This window comes from Perna viridis, chromosome 2, assembly GCF_037379345.1.
Source record: "Perna viridis isolate PV_CMFRI_1.1 ecotype Kerala chromosome 2, ASM3737934v1, whole genome shotgun sequence".
NCBI lineage: Eukaryota > Metazoa > Mollusca > Bivalvia > Mytilida > Mytilidae > Perna > Perna viridis.
The window spans coordinates 55,242,113-55,258,206 of NC_142446.1; the positions used below are offsets into that span (position 1 = coordinate 55,242,113).

The 16,094-nt window shown below is 31.9% G+C and overlaps 1 protein-coding gene across 1 annotated transcript; it reads left to right on the plus strand.

Moving 5' to 3' along the window:
- Nucleotides 1–1,170: 1,170 nt before the first annotated feature.
- Nucleotides 1,171–16,013, plus strand: LOC148626109 (uncharacterized). The gene is made up of 5 exons (XM_088569772.1): nucleotides 1,171–1,387; nucleotides 5,046–5,117; nucleotides 6,896–6,950; nucleotides 9,264–9,300; nucleotides 11,986–16,013. Exons 1-5 carry the CDS (start codon nucleotides 1,235–1,237, stop codon nucleotides 12,071–12,073), a joined length of 405 nt encoding a protein of 134 aa, XP_088425898.1. The 5' UTR covers nucleotides 1,171–1,234; the 3' UTR covers nucleotides 12,074–16,013.
- The last annotated feature ends 81 nt before the right edge of the window (nucleotides 16,014–16,094 follow it).

A 16,094-nucleotide genomic window follows, 5' to 3' on the forward strand; every position in this document is an offset into this window, starting at 1 on the left:
TTGTAAGGTTTTGTATGTGTTACCCTCATCATGTTCAACAAGTTTGTATCATAGACTGTTAAAATTCATTTAAAAGAAAATCAACAGTCATTGACTCAACAACAACTCTTCATGTCTTTATAAAAATGTTTGTATGGACTATGGAACATGTATACATGTAAGGCTTAAGAAACTTTCTTGTGTACCATATCTCCTATAATTTGAACTGTACTCATTTACTTAGACTACAGCACATGATTTAGACAAATTATAATTAACAAATACATGGTATATGATAAACACTTAAGTTATTTATCATAATTCTTCATTATTGTAACTGTGTTCGAGCTAAATAAAATATTTGTACTTTCATCATGGCGGCACTGTTAACAATAATGAATGCATATCATTAATGTTCGTTCGTTTTGCTAATCAATTTTTTGATATATAAAAATATAAAAACATGAAAATATAGCAAACAGTTGAAATAAAAACAAACTGCCATATTCGAAATGAAAAAATATACTCAAATAAAACATTAATTTAGCGACAAATATGCCGAAGTTCATAAGCAAGCTGCTGATAAAAAAACACAATGGAGAAAATTTTAAATAGTTTGGTGTTTTTTGTAGAAGGTTTGGAATTATCTCAAACTACTATCTACAAAATACCGTTCGGAAGTCTGATTTTAGTTCAAAAGACGTAAAAGTCCGAGAATTCCGAACTCCTGTTTCCACGGGCTGCTTCTCAGTGTTTGATAAAGGGCAGTAACTGCGCATGCATTTGTCTTGGTGGATGATTCGATCCTACTCCAATTCGTACCAACATATTCGTACCTGATAACGTGGTCGCTTCGTTTTATCTGTAAAAACTTCGTTATAAGTAATGCAGTAATATAAGATTATTATTTTTTTTGTGTTTTGATACAGAAATTATCATGAATTTTGTAGAAATAACCATATATACTTAAAATAATGTGCCTGAAAATGGACGTGTTATTCAATATTCTCTGGCCTATATAAAGCTAATCAACAACAAAAAACAAAAAAAAATGGTTATCGTTATCATCAAATAGACTTAAATTATAAAATGAAATGAAATAACCGAAAATTGGTGAAAAATTGTTGGAACAAATTTAAAAACCTATTTAGAACGTCCCAGATTCTGGGACGAATTGGCATGGAACGAATTTGACTTGGAACGAATTGACTGGCATTCGTCTCGGACATTAACGCTTTGGAAATTAAATAACACGATGGTTCAAGAAAGATTTCTATTTTCATACCTTCTCCTCATTGTTTTTATGTCTCTAGTTGCATCAAATGATAAGACAGAAGAAGTAAAAGTAGATGACCAACAAGTAGAATACGCTAAAGGCTCAGTCTGTGGCTATTGTGAATATTGTAAGGTGTGTTTCTAGAAAGGCAGAGGACGCTTACCCTACCGGTGCACCTGGTCCATGCTCCCAGTTTTTAGTGGAGTCCGAGTTGCTCATTTACTTTTGTTACTTTGTATGTATGATTTTAGTTACTTTATGTTCTTTGTTGTGTATGTCTGTTTTCCATGTCTGGTCTTTGTCCCTGGATTACATTCTTTTGATTACCACTATAACCTTGGTTCCCTTGATTACTCTTTCTATACATAAACAATGTACGTTACTCCTTTGTATGGCTTTATACTCCATGCAGGGACTTCCCATCGAAGTCTCTATAGGAGAGGTCGCCAATCTCGTTAGTGACGTCACATTTTTCAAGACTGTTATTTTATATCCAATTTTGGTTCTGTAAAATGTTTCATTAAGAAAAATAATTTTGAAATGATATTTCTGTGTAAACCTCTACTTTCATATAGAATAATTTTTAGAATTTTATAGCAAGCACCGCAAAGCATTGTGAGCTCTATGATTATAATATGTACTTTCTTAATTTCTCTTAAAGTTCTTAATATACTAACAGAAAAAGGAAATGTCCCGAAATTGTATTTTTGTAAATGACCTTCCTTATGTAGAAAACTCACCATTTCCTTTAATCAAACAAATGAAAATATAAAGGTTAAGATTGCGTTTCAGTAAAAATAACATAATCTTTTCTGATAGTTTTCAAGTCTTTTCTATTCTTTTTTTACTTATTAAAAGAAGTGAATATGATGTGATTTTAGAAAGTTTGGGAAAAAAACTTGGATGTGCTTACATGTATCTCTGCTGTACCACTGCATGTTGCTGTTGTCAAGTACCTAAACTGCCTCCGAAAAAATATAACTCTTTTTGGAAAAACATTTTTTGACTTGTTCATCAAAAAAAAAAACTTGAGAATAAAAATCCTTCCGACCCCCTTCATGCCAAAGGTTTTTTTTATGTCCATTACTATTTTTACGAGTCTCACACAGAAGGTACACATGTATGGTAAAGCTTAATAAAAAGAGTTTTGTTGGCAGTGTAGGGAATCGAAAGAATTTTTGAATTATCTTGAAAATTTCAAAAGTTATGATAATTTAAAGTTGATGCCCCATCCCACTCAATTGATTTTTGCCAACTTAATTACTATTATGTTTACATCTCACTTATGCAAACTGGAAGGAAGATAAATTCAGAATTTTAGTTCACAGGCACTTTTTTCATGCTTGTTTTTGTTACTTTCTACATACCATGTAGGCCTGTAATTAAAGAGATTCACAACTTTGAAATCTTGCAGCTGAGTTAAAAGACTTGCCGAAATCATGCAATATTTGCACAGTGTACATTATTGCCAATTTGAGCTGCATGATAATGAACAATATTCTTTGAAACTGTTGATTTATGCTTAAATTGTGGACAAATTTTAGTTCTAAAATTATGATACATAATGACTTTATGGATATTTTGTTAATTGCAGTTTATTAAAAATTTAAAAAAGCGAAAACATTCATTTTCAAGTACCTGCCGACTAGAGATTTGTTGCATGTCCGTTTCATATAACTTTTATTCCTTTCAAAGAAGCATTCATATATTATTTTTAAATGTTCTAGACATACTTGAAAATAGGAAATCATGGGTTTAAACTCCATATTTAATCATATGTTTGTCATAAAACTTGCTGTTAGAAAGAAAGAATATACAGTGTAAGAAATGATATGAATGGAGTGTTTCATATCAAAATTGATATTTTTATCCCCTGGTCTGTGATCCTTGAATATTATACCGATATATTGTGACTGTGCCATATCTTGAACTTTTGTGCAATAAAAGTTGAACTTCAGAGTTTGAAATGGCATTTACAAAGTTTGAAAATGGGGAACTGACAGTGTTATGCAGGGGTTTCATTAATTTTTCAGGCAGGAGGTACTTTACAGAAAGTAGGAGGTACCAAATAAATTTGGCAAGGGGTCTCGTGGTCGCTAAAGGCCCTTAGTGGGTCCAGGGCAACGCCTTGGTGAGGGGGTCGGGGGGGCAAAGCCCTCCGGAAGCTCCTGGATGTTAGCCTTTTTGAGATTTAAATTTTAACTTGAAAATATGGGATTAAGTGTGCAATATTTGCTTCAGTTTTGTTTAAAATATATGAATTTGAAATCAAGATATATGATGAATCATAACTGATTTAGTCTCAAAACCCTGAAATCCAGGAGCTCCCCATGATTCCCACCAGACTAATGCTGACAAACTTTGTTGACTGTTTAATACTATGCCATTTTATATGAAATTTTGATAAATGTCATATTTTGATAGGCTTTTATTTACTTGTTACAAAATTTGAACACTACCATATGCAAATAAAAACATAGGGACAAAACTGAACATTTATGAAATGAAATTCCATAACATGTGGTGGTTCCTAGTGCTGATTAGTTTCATAATAAAATTAAAACTTTGTTGTTGTTTATTGCCTAATTATTACTGTGACATGTAGAGCAATTGCATGTGTCTTATTTTGAAATGTTGGTCTAAAAATCATAGTCTGATAAGAAATTCTTTGCTTCTGAAAAAGAACAAGGATGGCAGTTTTAGTCTGGTTGAGTTATAGATGGACAGAATTTTTTAAACATTACAATGTATTTATTTTCTATTATAATCTCTAGCAGTGTTGAATCTCGGAGCCAATATTTTTTTATGTTCTTGTGAGCAAAGGCCAGACATGTTCTTTTCAAACTTAGGGTTGCCAGAGTACTTTTACCAAAACTCTCCCTCCCCGCCGAATCGAATGGTTGTCCCTTAAATCATATTCGAATTCTGTAAAAGTCTGTTTCACCTGTTGACTCGTTGTCAACACTAAAAATTTTTTTTGATGATTTTTTTGCTTTTATTTTATTCTGCCGGTACCAGACGCTACCATAGCCAGGTAAAAGTACCAGGTACCGGCTCTTAATGAAAGCACTGGTTACGCCGATGTCACTATTGACATTGGATGCAGGATGTGTATATTTAAGTTCCCGTTGAAAGTGGTTTGTTAAATGTGAATTTAATTCTATATAAAAACACTTTTTAGACCAATTACATTTTATCATATTAGAATACAATGATCATTAATGCATTAAAATTGTTTCCTAAGGAGTTTAATTCTAACCCATAGTTGTAGGTGAAAAGCTACTATAATGCATTAACTGCAATTTCGATGGGTTCAATGTAATGCAAACATTTACATTGTAGCAATGATTTTACTGTGATATATAGGTTCACTGCAATTTTAACATGTTAAATGAAATGCCAACTTAAACAAGATAAAAACTATTTTGAAGCATCGATACCATTTATTGGATACAATTCATGAGGTTTCAAAATACTGTGTTTGAAAATTTTTAAAACATTCATTGTAATAGATATGACACATTTGGCCACTACACAGTTTAATTAGTTTCAACTTAAATTTGATGCCTTAAAATGCAAGTAAAGCGAAAGGGAAAAGCGTTATTTGTCATTGTTTTAAAGAATTGTTTAACGGTTAAATTATATATAACGTACTGCAACAATATTTTTAACCTAGATTTTTCACTTCTTGCTTTGGTCTTTGTAGGGCTGAGGAAGGGTTTCTTTTCATAAGCTATGCTCACTGTAGTTCTTGTTTAATTATTATTTTCTTATAACTTTTATGTTTCAGTTTTGTAAGTTATGTGAACAAGATTGTCCATGTGAAACCAGTCCAACTAAACCAAACTGTAAAATGTGCAAAGTAAGTATATGTACAGTAGTTGTTTTACATGTATGATTGAGTCATTTTTGTGTTAAATAACTTGTTGTTGGATTTAAATATATAAGTGCCTGTCCCTGTAAGAATCAGGCACTAGATGAAACATGGTATGGAAAAAACCCATCATTTTGATGGTGTACATGTAATTTGACTATTTGCACCATTAGAATCAAGGAAAACAGACAAAATTTTCCATATCACGCTGGACCATTGAGTTAAAATTTCATTGAAATGCACTGAAAATGAACATTTCAAGAGTAGATAATTCTGTCAAAACCTCATTTTTCTAACATGCTTTTGAAAAATTTCTGAGCAAAGCATGTGATACAGAGATCAAATAGTGGTCTATTCAAATAGCAAAAGAATACTTGAGAAAACAATATTGTCAGATCAGTGAGGTTTTGGACATGCATGCTTCTGATTTCTCCCATTTTGCCTGATTCTTACAAATACTGACACTTCAATCAATTTAAATATTTAAATCACTGAAGCCCTTGTCTGTAGAATTACTGAACATGTATTTATGTTGATTTCTAGCATGTCCAAGATTTCTTATTTTCTTTAACAGAATAATACTATGAATTCATAAATCATTACTGTTAAAAAAAGGCACTGATTACAGGTTGTATGTAAGATATAATTCAAGGAGGTAAATTGACTTACACTAGTTTAAGGCCTATTATTTTGCCAAAGTTTCAGCTTACTGTTTGAAATTTTCTGTTTGCCTATTCTAAAGCTAAAATACTACCAGATTACTAACATACAGAAAAAGCAAGCTGTTGTGTCATAATGTAATCACAAGGAGGGAACAAAACTGCTTCCATACAGTTTTCAAAGAATTTCAAAAAATGAGAGGATAAGGGGTAGTTTTTTTAATCCAAAAATACACATTTTGTATATAAATAGCGCAAGGTATGAACAACAAAATCTTTTGTCAGGAGTTGTGATGGTACAGACGACTGTTTTACATCTACAACACATGCATTAACAGCAATGAAACTTTGTTTTTAATGAAGGTACATATTCAAATAGTGAATTATGCAATTTTCAAATTTATTTGAAACACTTATGTTTTTGGGGCTGATTTTGATATTTTCTGAACTTACTCATTTAGTAATTATCATGATTATGATAATTTTACCATGACTGGAATGAAAGTTTTCTCAGTCTTTCAAAAAATTATTGGATTTTAGCTGAAAAGGCACTCTGGTAGATCTGGGAATTTCTTTTTTTTTAATATAAAATGTATTGTTTTTCTCCTATAGAAATAAATCAGAAAAAATATTCTTTAAATGGATAGAATGAAGGAACATGTATTTGTTTAAATCCGATGAATACTGGGAGACATACTGAAATAAAACGTTACTTACAGCTAATTGAAATAGATCAGTTCCAATTTCGATACAAACTTAGGTAGGCTAGTGAGTAATTTAAATAGCTCTTTAGGTAGAAATCTGCCCTACATTATACCAATGTGTCCTACTTGACTGCTATAGAACACTTATGTGATCTTTTGGACACTGCCTTTTAAGTCTGCAAAGCTGTCAATTATGATTGTGGATGGCAAATTTAAAGGTTAAGGTCATCTTAATTGACAGCTATTCAAAATTAGAAGACAGGATCCAAAAGATCACACAGTTGTTCTGTGGTAGTTAACTGAATATCTGCTGGTGAAACTACATGTCTGCAATTGCTATTTTTAGAATACCAGGTACAAATTTTACTAATGGTAATCAATATTCTAATTGTTTTGTTTTCAGTACTGTAAATATTGTAACCTGTGTTCTGCAGTATGTGATACTATATGTCAGCCAGGTAAGACAAAATTATGACATCGCAGTAAAATACTAATTTGTCTTCACAATAAACTTTTCGTTCCACAAGCCCAAATTAATTTTTGGAGTATTTTTATACCCCTTGCTTGAAAATAGAGAGGTGAAAATAAGGAGGTACATGTTTACAGTGATCATGCAACTCCTAAATCCACCAAATGGAATTCAATGAAACTTTTACACATTCTTTATCACATGATGCCATTGTGCTCATTTTATTTTGTTTTTCATCTGAATGACTTTTTGTGTTGCCTGTATGGTTTACTGTATATGGAGGGGAGATGGGATGTGGGATTACCAAGTGAGCGTTGCTCACAGTTCTTCTGGTTTAAATAAATATAACTGACCTGCAAATGGAATTCTTTCAGGCCCACTGGCAGTTGTACTAGCCTCTTTTTGCTATTTTAAATATTGTGTAGTCAATTTGTGTTGGTCTTACAGTCAATGCAGCCAGTTAATATGAGCAAGAAAACAATGCCATCAATACAGTTCAACTATCAGAAACAATAGTGGTAAAATGTTCTTGCTAGACATAAATACTTGTATGGTTAAAAACAAATGTTATAACAAATAGTTAAACATTACTTAGTTTTAGACATTAATAAAACATTGCTAATAGTAGGATAGCAGAGGTTTAAAAAGTCTTCAAATAATGAAGTATAATGCACCGAAATATAATATGACTATATCTGGTATCATTTTTAGCTCACCTGGCCGAAGGCCATGTGAGCTATTGCCTTCACTTGGCGTCTGTCATCGTCATTAACAATTTTTCAAAACTCCTCTCCTCTGAAACTACTTGACCAATTGGAACCAAACTTGGTATGAATGTTCCTTTGGGTATCTTGCATAGAACTTTTTTGGGGATTTTTGATCCGTTGAAAAACATGGCCGCTGTTACTAAAAATAGAACATAGGGGTCAGACAGTAGTTTTTCGCATAAAACTTTCTCCAAAACCGCTAGTTTTAACCAAATTCTGACAGAGTAGTCAGTGTTTAGCGTGATGAGATCTATCTGTGGTAAAATTTTCATTTTAATCTATTAAGCCATGTTGGAGTTATTGTCCTTTTTCAACGTTTTTTTGCTATTTTTAATGTTATTTCTTTCAAAACTCTTCTCCTCTGACACCACTTGACCAATTGGAACCAAACTTACTTTGAATGTTCCTTAGGGTATTGTGCATAGAACTAATGTGGGGATTTTTGATCCATCAAAAAACATGGCCACCATTACTAAAAGTAGAACATGGGGTCAGACAGTAGTTTTTCGCATATATCTCCTAAACCGTTAGGTTTAGCCAAATTTTGTCATGGGATAAAAGTGTTCAGCATGATGAGGTCTATCTGTGATCAAATTTTCATTTTGATATGTTTCGCCATGTTGTAGTTATTGCCCTTTTTCAATGTTTTTTTGCTATTTTGAATGTTAGAAATAGAATTGTCTACAAAAGTATGTGGTCTCAATTTGTAAAATTTTGCATTTTGTGAGGGCACCATGTTTTCCTTCACAAATACCGGCTATATTTTGCTAATGATATGTTGTGTACTATTTATTCTGCTGAGTTTGTTTTTTTTTAGTTTGCAAGAAATCTTCTATAGAATTTGTATTTGTATTCTTATTTGGATATCATTTGTTTGTTTGTTTGTTGGGGTTAACGTCCAAGCAGCAATATTTCAGCTATATTCAGAAGATGAACATGAAATTGATGATAAAATGAACATGAAATGATGATGAAATGAAAAAGGGATGGGACACAAGGACAATGGGGTCGACAAATTTTGATTGCCACTGGAAATAGGGAGAGGTGGGTAGGGTCAGGCAATTTAGCCTCCTGTGGCATAGCCCTATGGTTCCTACTCCGGGTGAATACCACAGTAGGGTTCTTTAACGTGCAAGGAACGTGGCATCTTTCCCAACACGGTTCACCACTATGGTTTGCGGTCAGTTTTTCTGTATTATAGCCTGACAACCCCAGCATGTAACACACCAGGGGTACCCCGTTCAACCACCTGGGGCACACATCCCAGTTGCTTTGTGGGCAAAGCGCCCTAGCCCCCGGCTAAGGTTCTGAGCACTATTTAGTCGCCGTTTACGACAAGCTTCGCGCTGCTGCAGGCCTATTCTTTTAACACCTGGACCTGCACGGGGCTATTTGGATATCAAGTAACATGTATAAGACTTGGACTTAATCTGAGTATGAAACGTTTTAATTCTGGATTATAATTTTTAGCCTTTCATGAAAGAATATGGTTCTATGCATATTGTAGACTGATAATGGTTTGATATTCTTTGTAGGTGGGATATTGGACAAGGTATCAGCAGCTATAGTAAAGTAAGTCACATCAGGAAAGAGTTAATAGACTGTCCATGTAGAAACTGACTGATCCTATGATATGAGTGGCATATAGTAAATTTAATTCCACCATAATGATGTCAGAGATAGAGATACTTATGACTCAGATTACATGCATATGTTCAGGTCCCCTAACAAATCACTTAAGTACCACTTCTGGGTCAAATGACCATCCCTTTATATATACAAAAAACCACAGTGAACCTACATATAGATCTCTAAACAAATCAAATAAAATATGAACTTTATTTTGAAGTTTCTAGTGCTGTATATATCAGTATATATCCTGCAAAAGAAGTCTGAGGGTACTGGTGTATAGATTTCTACTTTTTTGTTTTTGTCTGTTGGAACTATATTTTCTTAACAGCTTGCCGCATTGTTACGAAACTTTGTGGGATGTAATATAACCACGTGAAGATGTACATACTGCCAGGAATTTTTGTTAGGGCAAAAATTGTTGAAATGACGGCTGTTTGACTTAGACAATTCCTCAAAAACTTGAAGGATTGTTATAAAACTTAATGGAGCATTAAATTACCATATTGGGATGGACATATTTCAGGAATTTATGTTTAAGGTAAATTTGCAGTCCTATTCTGTTATTGTGTTGTCAACAACAAAAAAATAGTACTGATTGTGGTTTGGAGTTTTAAAAAATGGCAACAAGATTGTGTGTCAAAAGTGCTTAGTCTATCCCCCAATACCAATTGTGTCCACATTTGTCAGAAAATGTACAGGGTTTAACAAGTTTGGGGGTATTAGTCCTTTTAGGGGCAATGTCTGGTTTATTTCATTCCAACCATTACAGTTATGTACAAAGTTACAAACCAATATACACATTTTACAAAACATGATGAAATATTTGTCCAGACAAAGTTTGGTATTATCTGGGTCTTCCATGGACACTCTCTGAAATCATTTTCATGTTTGCTTGCTATTTGTGTTCAAGTGTGAAGAAAAGATCCAAATGGCATGATATTTGAGACAAATTTTGCCTCTGATTACTACTGGGTAGCTTATTTTTGCCATTATCCAGAGAAGCTACCACCTGGGGTCTTTCATTGTCTGTTGTGATTGAATATTAAATTTCTGATTTGAATCTCATGCATACCTGTTTACCTTTTGAATGCTCAAAGAGGGAAATTTTCCTCTTTTCAGTTTTTCTAAGAGGGAGATTTAGTGTGATGACCTTTTTCAAAGAACAAAAAAGATAATTTTGCTAGCAATCCAAGTATAAAGATATAAAATCTATAATAATCTTGTTGATTTAGTACACTTTTCTGATCAAAATTGGAGTGTAAGTACAACAAAACGTTTAAGTAACTGTTGATTGTTTCTGAGTGATTATTATGTTGAATAAACATTGCATTTATATCATTTAAATAAGCCATTTTGGAACATAATTTGTGCAATATTTCTACTAAGAGGGAGATTTTTGGAGATGAAATTTGTGAAAAAGGGAGGTTTGTGCCTCCCACAGGAGATAATTTTTCAAAGAGGGAGATTGACCCAGTAAGAGGGAGGGTTAACAGGTATGATCTCATGTCTTTTATAAAGAAAAAAATGTATGTTCACTATGGTTATGTATTCTAGCCGTATAAAATAAAATTGGTTCAAAATTATGAATGTATCTCTCTTTATTCATAAAATGTATTATTTTTAGGACTTACATGATGTGGCATCTTGCAGCATCGCAGGAAAATCTACTACTTCTGTAAAGTCTACTCACTGGGGCTGGCTCCCACTATCAAATATTATGCCCAAGTAGTATATAAATTCAAAAAGAGTGATCTTAGATTTGAGAGTGCTTTGCTTCGACCAATTTTTTTTCCCAGTAAAATCAAACATATGACTATTTACTGCTCTGCAATCACTTAAGTAACAGTCCACATAAATTGGCCAATGGTAAAGTGATTCATTGTGAAGAAATACCTACAGAACAAAGGATTTTTTTTTTCAGTCTACATATGCTATATATTTCACATAGCGATGATATTTCTATATTCAGATCTTTTGTGAAAATCATAAATTTATCTCCTTTTTTATGCAACCAAATCAAACAAAATCTAGAATGATTACTCTTCTAAAGTGCTAATTTTGTGTACAATCAATATGAATTTTATCCCGAAAGTGCAACACCCAATTGAAAATATATTACTGACTATGTGGTCAGTAACTGATTCTAATTAAGAAATAAAAGTGAATTCAGTGTGTTTTTGATATGCATGAATCACCTCCAGTCTGATTTTTATAAAAACTCCTACTTAACAAGGGATGAATCCTATAAATAAACAAAAGAATCACCTTCAACATCGATTTAGATCAAAACAAGGATTTCCTTAGAATTTATCATGTTTGTGATAAATCTGGAAACTAATTTTCCCTTGCTTCCTAGAGTACTAGTGTCTTAGATCACACAATAATCATTTATTGAGTGATTGCAGACAAGTAAATACATGTAGTGATATATTCAAAAGTTAGGTTGAAGCAAGAAATCAGGAAACATGCAACCTTTTCATGTTGATATACTACATGTAGTCAGGCTTCATATTTGAAAGTTTGAGCAACCCTCTGTGGTCTACTCTAAAAAAAAAAAGGCAGAGAACAAAAATTGTGCCTTTCAAAGTACATGTTTCTTTAAGTTAGTCGGGTTTTATTTTTCAGTGCCTTACCTAGCCATAACCCAGATGAAATTAACAAAGACATCAACTCTGTTCAGGACTGGATTGATAAAAAGAAAGACGAGCTGTAACAAAGTTCTGAATTAGGATTTGACAATCATGAATTTTCTACATATCTGAATGCATTGACTGTCATAAGAAAGAATGGAATATTAGAAGAACAATATAGTATTGAATAAATGAATTTAATTAATTTTTATAGGAGTGTGTAATGTTAACAGACTGCTGTCATTTTAATGCTTGAATGTCCATACTTGCCCCCGATGCTCCCAGTACTATCTTTGTTATTGTATCAAACTGAACATTCTTTATTCATATAAAGAAATTTTTTGAAATAGTATTTATGAAAAATATTTAATTTAAAGGCAGATACCCTGATAGTTTTCTATGCAATTTCTACTGTTTTATGTCCTGTACCAGCTCAAGCTTTACTCAAGCTAAGAATCATGCAAAGTCTGTATTACATTGTATGTGATATTTGTTATTAAGTTGCTTTATAGGTCTATATAATGAAATGTATACTAGTAATCATTCATTCCATTCTGTCTGCTCTTACGAGATAATTCACATTGAAAATCCAATGGTTTGTATTGTATTTTAGTGTCATTTACAGTGTTATCACCCTTAATTTTGAACTCTATAGTACTGGTATATTCTATGTAACTTTTATTTCTTATGAACAGGGGTTATATGAAAAACCCCTTGTTAACTTCTGTTTAGTATTGCTTTTTAGACAAAATATCAGAATAAAAAAATATGGCTTTCAAGCCATGAATCACATTTTGCATGGTTCTTAGCTAGAGTACTTAAAATGTTAACAAGCTGTTTTAGAATTTGATATTTTTCATTTAATTTCACTCAGATAATTTTTATAAAGTCATGGAAGATGTTTTAAGCAATTATTGGAAAATTCTGTTTTAAAATTGAATTATTTTGTTGTCTACATGACTGAAATGTTGAATTGTGTGTTGTACCGATTCATGTTGTTGACTACTTTTCTTTTTTATGTTAAGTTTTTTTTTTTCTTTTTTTAAATCAAATCTTGAAAGGGAAACTACAAACCACAGATCAAACAATTAAAATCTGTTTTTAAACATTGAAAGAATCTCATCAAATTGATCAAGGATCTTATTTTTTCTTCATTACATTACAGCATGTTATATAGTTAATGTCAAGGAATAGAGTTGTCCCTCCTTTGATTGGTTAACCATTTCAGTAGTTAGGAATTTTTTTTTCAAATAGTTCATTTTCAGCATTTATTTAAAAAATAAATCACAGAAACTACATTGTTTTACCACTGGCTGGCCATTTATGTTTTAAATAAGGACATAAATGGCCAGCCCGTAGTAAAACAATGATAAAATGGACTTTCCTTCATTTATTTTGATTATAATAGGACTAGTGTCTTCATATTTTTTACTAGATGCAGCCCATGACTTGCACGAAATGTTGGTTATGTGTTTATTACTTTTTGACCATGGCTGCGGTCTGAAGAGCTTTGAACCATGTCGTATTAGAATACAAGTATTCTAGATGATAATGGACCATTTACTAACATTCAAAGTAAAATCCTGTAACTTTAATGGGCCATTTTCAGCTTCAGTGGGCATATGGCCCATTGCCTCAACCTTTTTCTATCACTGCCATTATCTGATACAATGTATTTTGATAGTAGTTTTATCCATTGATACCAGTGTTCATGGATTAGGGAGGAAACACAAGTTTAGAGATTCTTGAATTAGTGGTTTTGATGTTTTCAGGATACACATCAAAGGAAATCTCCTTTTCATTGGTACCAAATTTCATGGTTTGGTGTACCCACAAAAACCATGAAAATTGGTTCCCATGAACAATAGTATTTTTACAATTAACTTTCTTATGTAGTTAAAAGGGCAATTGACAGAGATTTGAATTACCGGTATCTTTAAAACTTAGGAAAAAGTACCTTTAGTAATATTCAAGAAAGTGTAAATCTCCTTGATAATTGTTAGTTATTTACCTAAAACATTTCATCCAGTAGTGGTCATTCAGTCAAGGAAAGACACTCTATTCCCTGGAGTTACGTACTGGTATATCTATATTACTCGTCATTGAACTAAATTATTGTATATACCCCATTCCAGTATTTATATCAAAGGAATTTTTATAGTAGCTTTATTGTGATAGTGTATTCCATGTATTTTCTTATACATTTGTATAACCAGTTTTTTATTCTTCTTTAAATGTAAACATTTTTTTCTAGTTTCTAGTAAACCTTGTAAAGTTAGAAGTCTAAAACACCCAATTCCTTAGTGTTTGTATTGACTATTTAATTATGCATGTACATTCCATGAGTAGATCTGTGATAATTCATTTCAATTCACTTGTGTTTATATTTTCCTCACTATACGAAATTATGCATAATATGTGCAATTTCAAATCTGCTTTTTCATTCAGTCGGTTCTGATGCAAATTAAACAATATTCAACTAATGTATATGTACTGAATGCTGTTCTTATAGTTATGTGCAACTTAAACATTTGTATGCACATTCTTACTCAAGTTTTAACATAGTAAGCTTGCATTATGTCTCAATACAGCATTAATTTTTAGTTTGTCCTTTATCTGTTTGACAGAAGAGATCAAAATGTGGATAGGAAAAGGACTGATAAATTGTGCTGTTGGCTTAATCATTTAGAGTCCAGTTTCATAAAGCATCTCAAATTGAGAAATTTCCTCAAATCCCTCCTCAATATAAATTTCAACCAATCAGATCTGACAGTTGAAATCAAAGATTTAAGGGAAAACACAGAACTTGAGGAAATTTTCAACTTGAGATTTTTTTATGAAGCCCAGACCTGAATTCTCAACAAAGATATGGTTTTTGAGCATATCATATTGCTTCATTATGATCAGAAGTTCTTCTTTTTAGGTAGATCATGACTATTATTTGTGTTTATAGGTTTTCATATTCTTTTTTGACATGATATTTGATGTTTTTCTACCTAAAAAATTCAATTTCAGAAATGTGTGTCACCGAAACCTAACCAAACATAAATTTTTGATATTTGAAGCTTGGTTCTGGTGATTTTAATATGGATTATATTGGGGACTTATTTAAATACCTTGAACAGATCATAAACTGCATTTTTATAAAGTGGTGAAAGGAAAACTTAACTGACTTGGTTTTGCATAATTTACTGAAATTTTAAGTCACTGCAAAATTTGGTCTTGTTATTTTAGAAATACTGTTAATATTTTTATCAAACATGTTTCTGCCAACAACTATCATCTCTTTTTGAAAAACAAAATCATAAAAATAATTTTCATGTGCCTGTTTAGATTGGACGTATTATAAGATATATTGTCTGTCTGTCTGTTGTTTACACATCTCAAAAATGCTAACATTAGCTCTTGATTTTAAAGGTAATTAGCTGTAAGATGAAGAGTTGATTAGTTTCAAGTTCTGTCCCTATAAGGTCTGAATGATGTAAAAATAGGTTTTTCTTGTTGTCTTAATTATTCTAAGGTGTTTACAGTTAAATCAATGTTGTCTTTACTGATTGTATATGTAAAAAACAAGTCTCCTGTTATTAACATAACCAAGAGTGATAAAGAAATTCTTTTTTTGTAAATGAAATTATGAAACAGATTCTCATTCAGTATTGAGTGGTTTAAATGATTTCTCCGCCTCCACTGAAGATGTTAAAAATTTCATTCAACTCCTATTTTAAAATCAAAATTTTACCATAGAGAGTGGAGAAATAGTTTTAATCAAAAAAGGTTGAAGGAGAACAGTTTCTCCCATTAATTCTGTAGAAAACTTAGGAAATGTAAATTTGCTGGAATTCTCTTGCAGAAGTTTAAATCAGATCCAGTCACATTCATTTCATCATTGGCTTAGAGTGGGAGTAAATTATGTCTGTAATATAGTAATCATCAGATATTTAATTATGCTTCATCAATGGAAGATCAGCCAATGTTCATATTTTTATTTACAGAAGTAAAAATAATAAAAAAAATATTTTTGTTGTTTCTTGTTTTTTTAAATATTTGATTTATATTTACTTAACTACACAAGTTTTATATATCAACATTCTGGGTTACTGTGTA

What these genes read in the sequence shown, in the direction of transcription:
- LOC148626109 (XM_088569772.1), top strand. Translation starts at nt 1,235, where the DNA reads ATGGTTCAAGAAAGATTTCTATTTTCATACCTTCTCCTCATTGTTTTT. An exon ending in TGATACTATATGTCAGCCAG is followed by an intron (nt 6,951 to 9,263) that starts GTAAGACAAAAT and finishes TATTCTTTGTAG; the next exon opens with GTGGGATATTGGACAAGGTA. An exon ending in GTATCAGCAGCTATAGTAAA is followed by an intron (nt 9,301 to 11,985) that starts GTAAGTCACATC and finishes TTTATTTTTCAG; the next exon opens with TGCCTTACCTAGCCATAACC.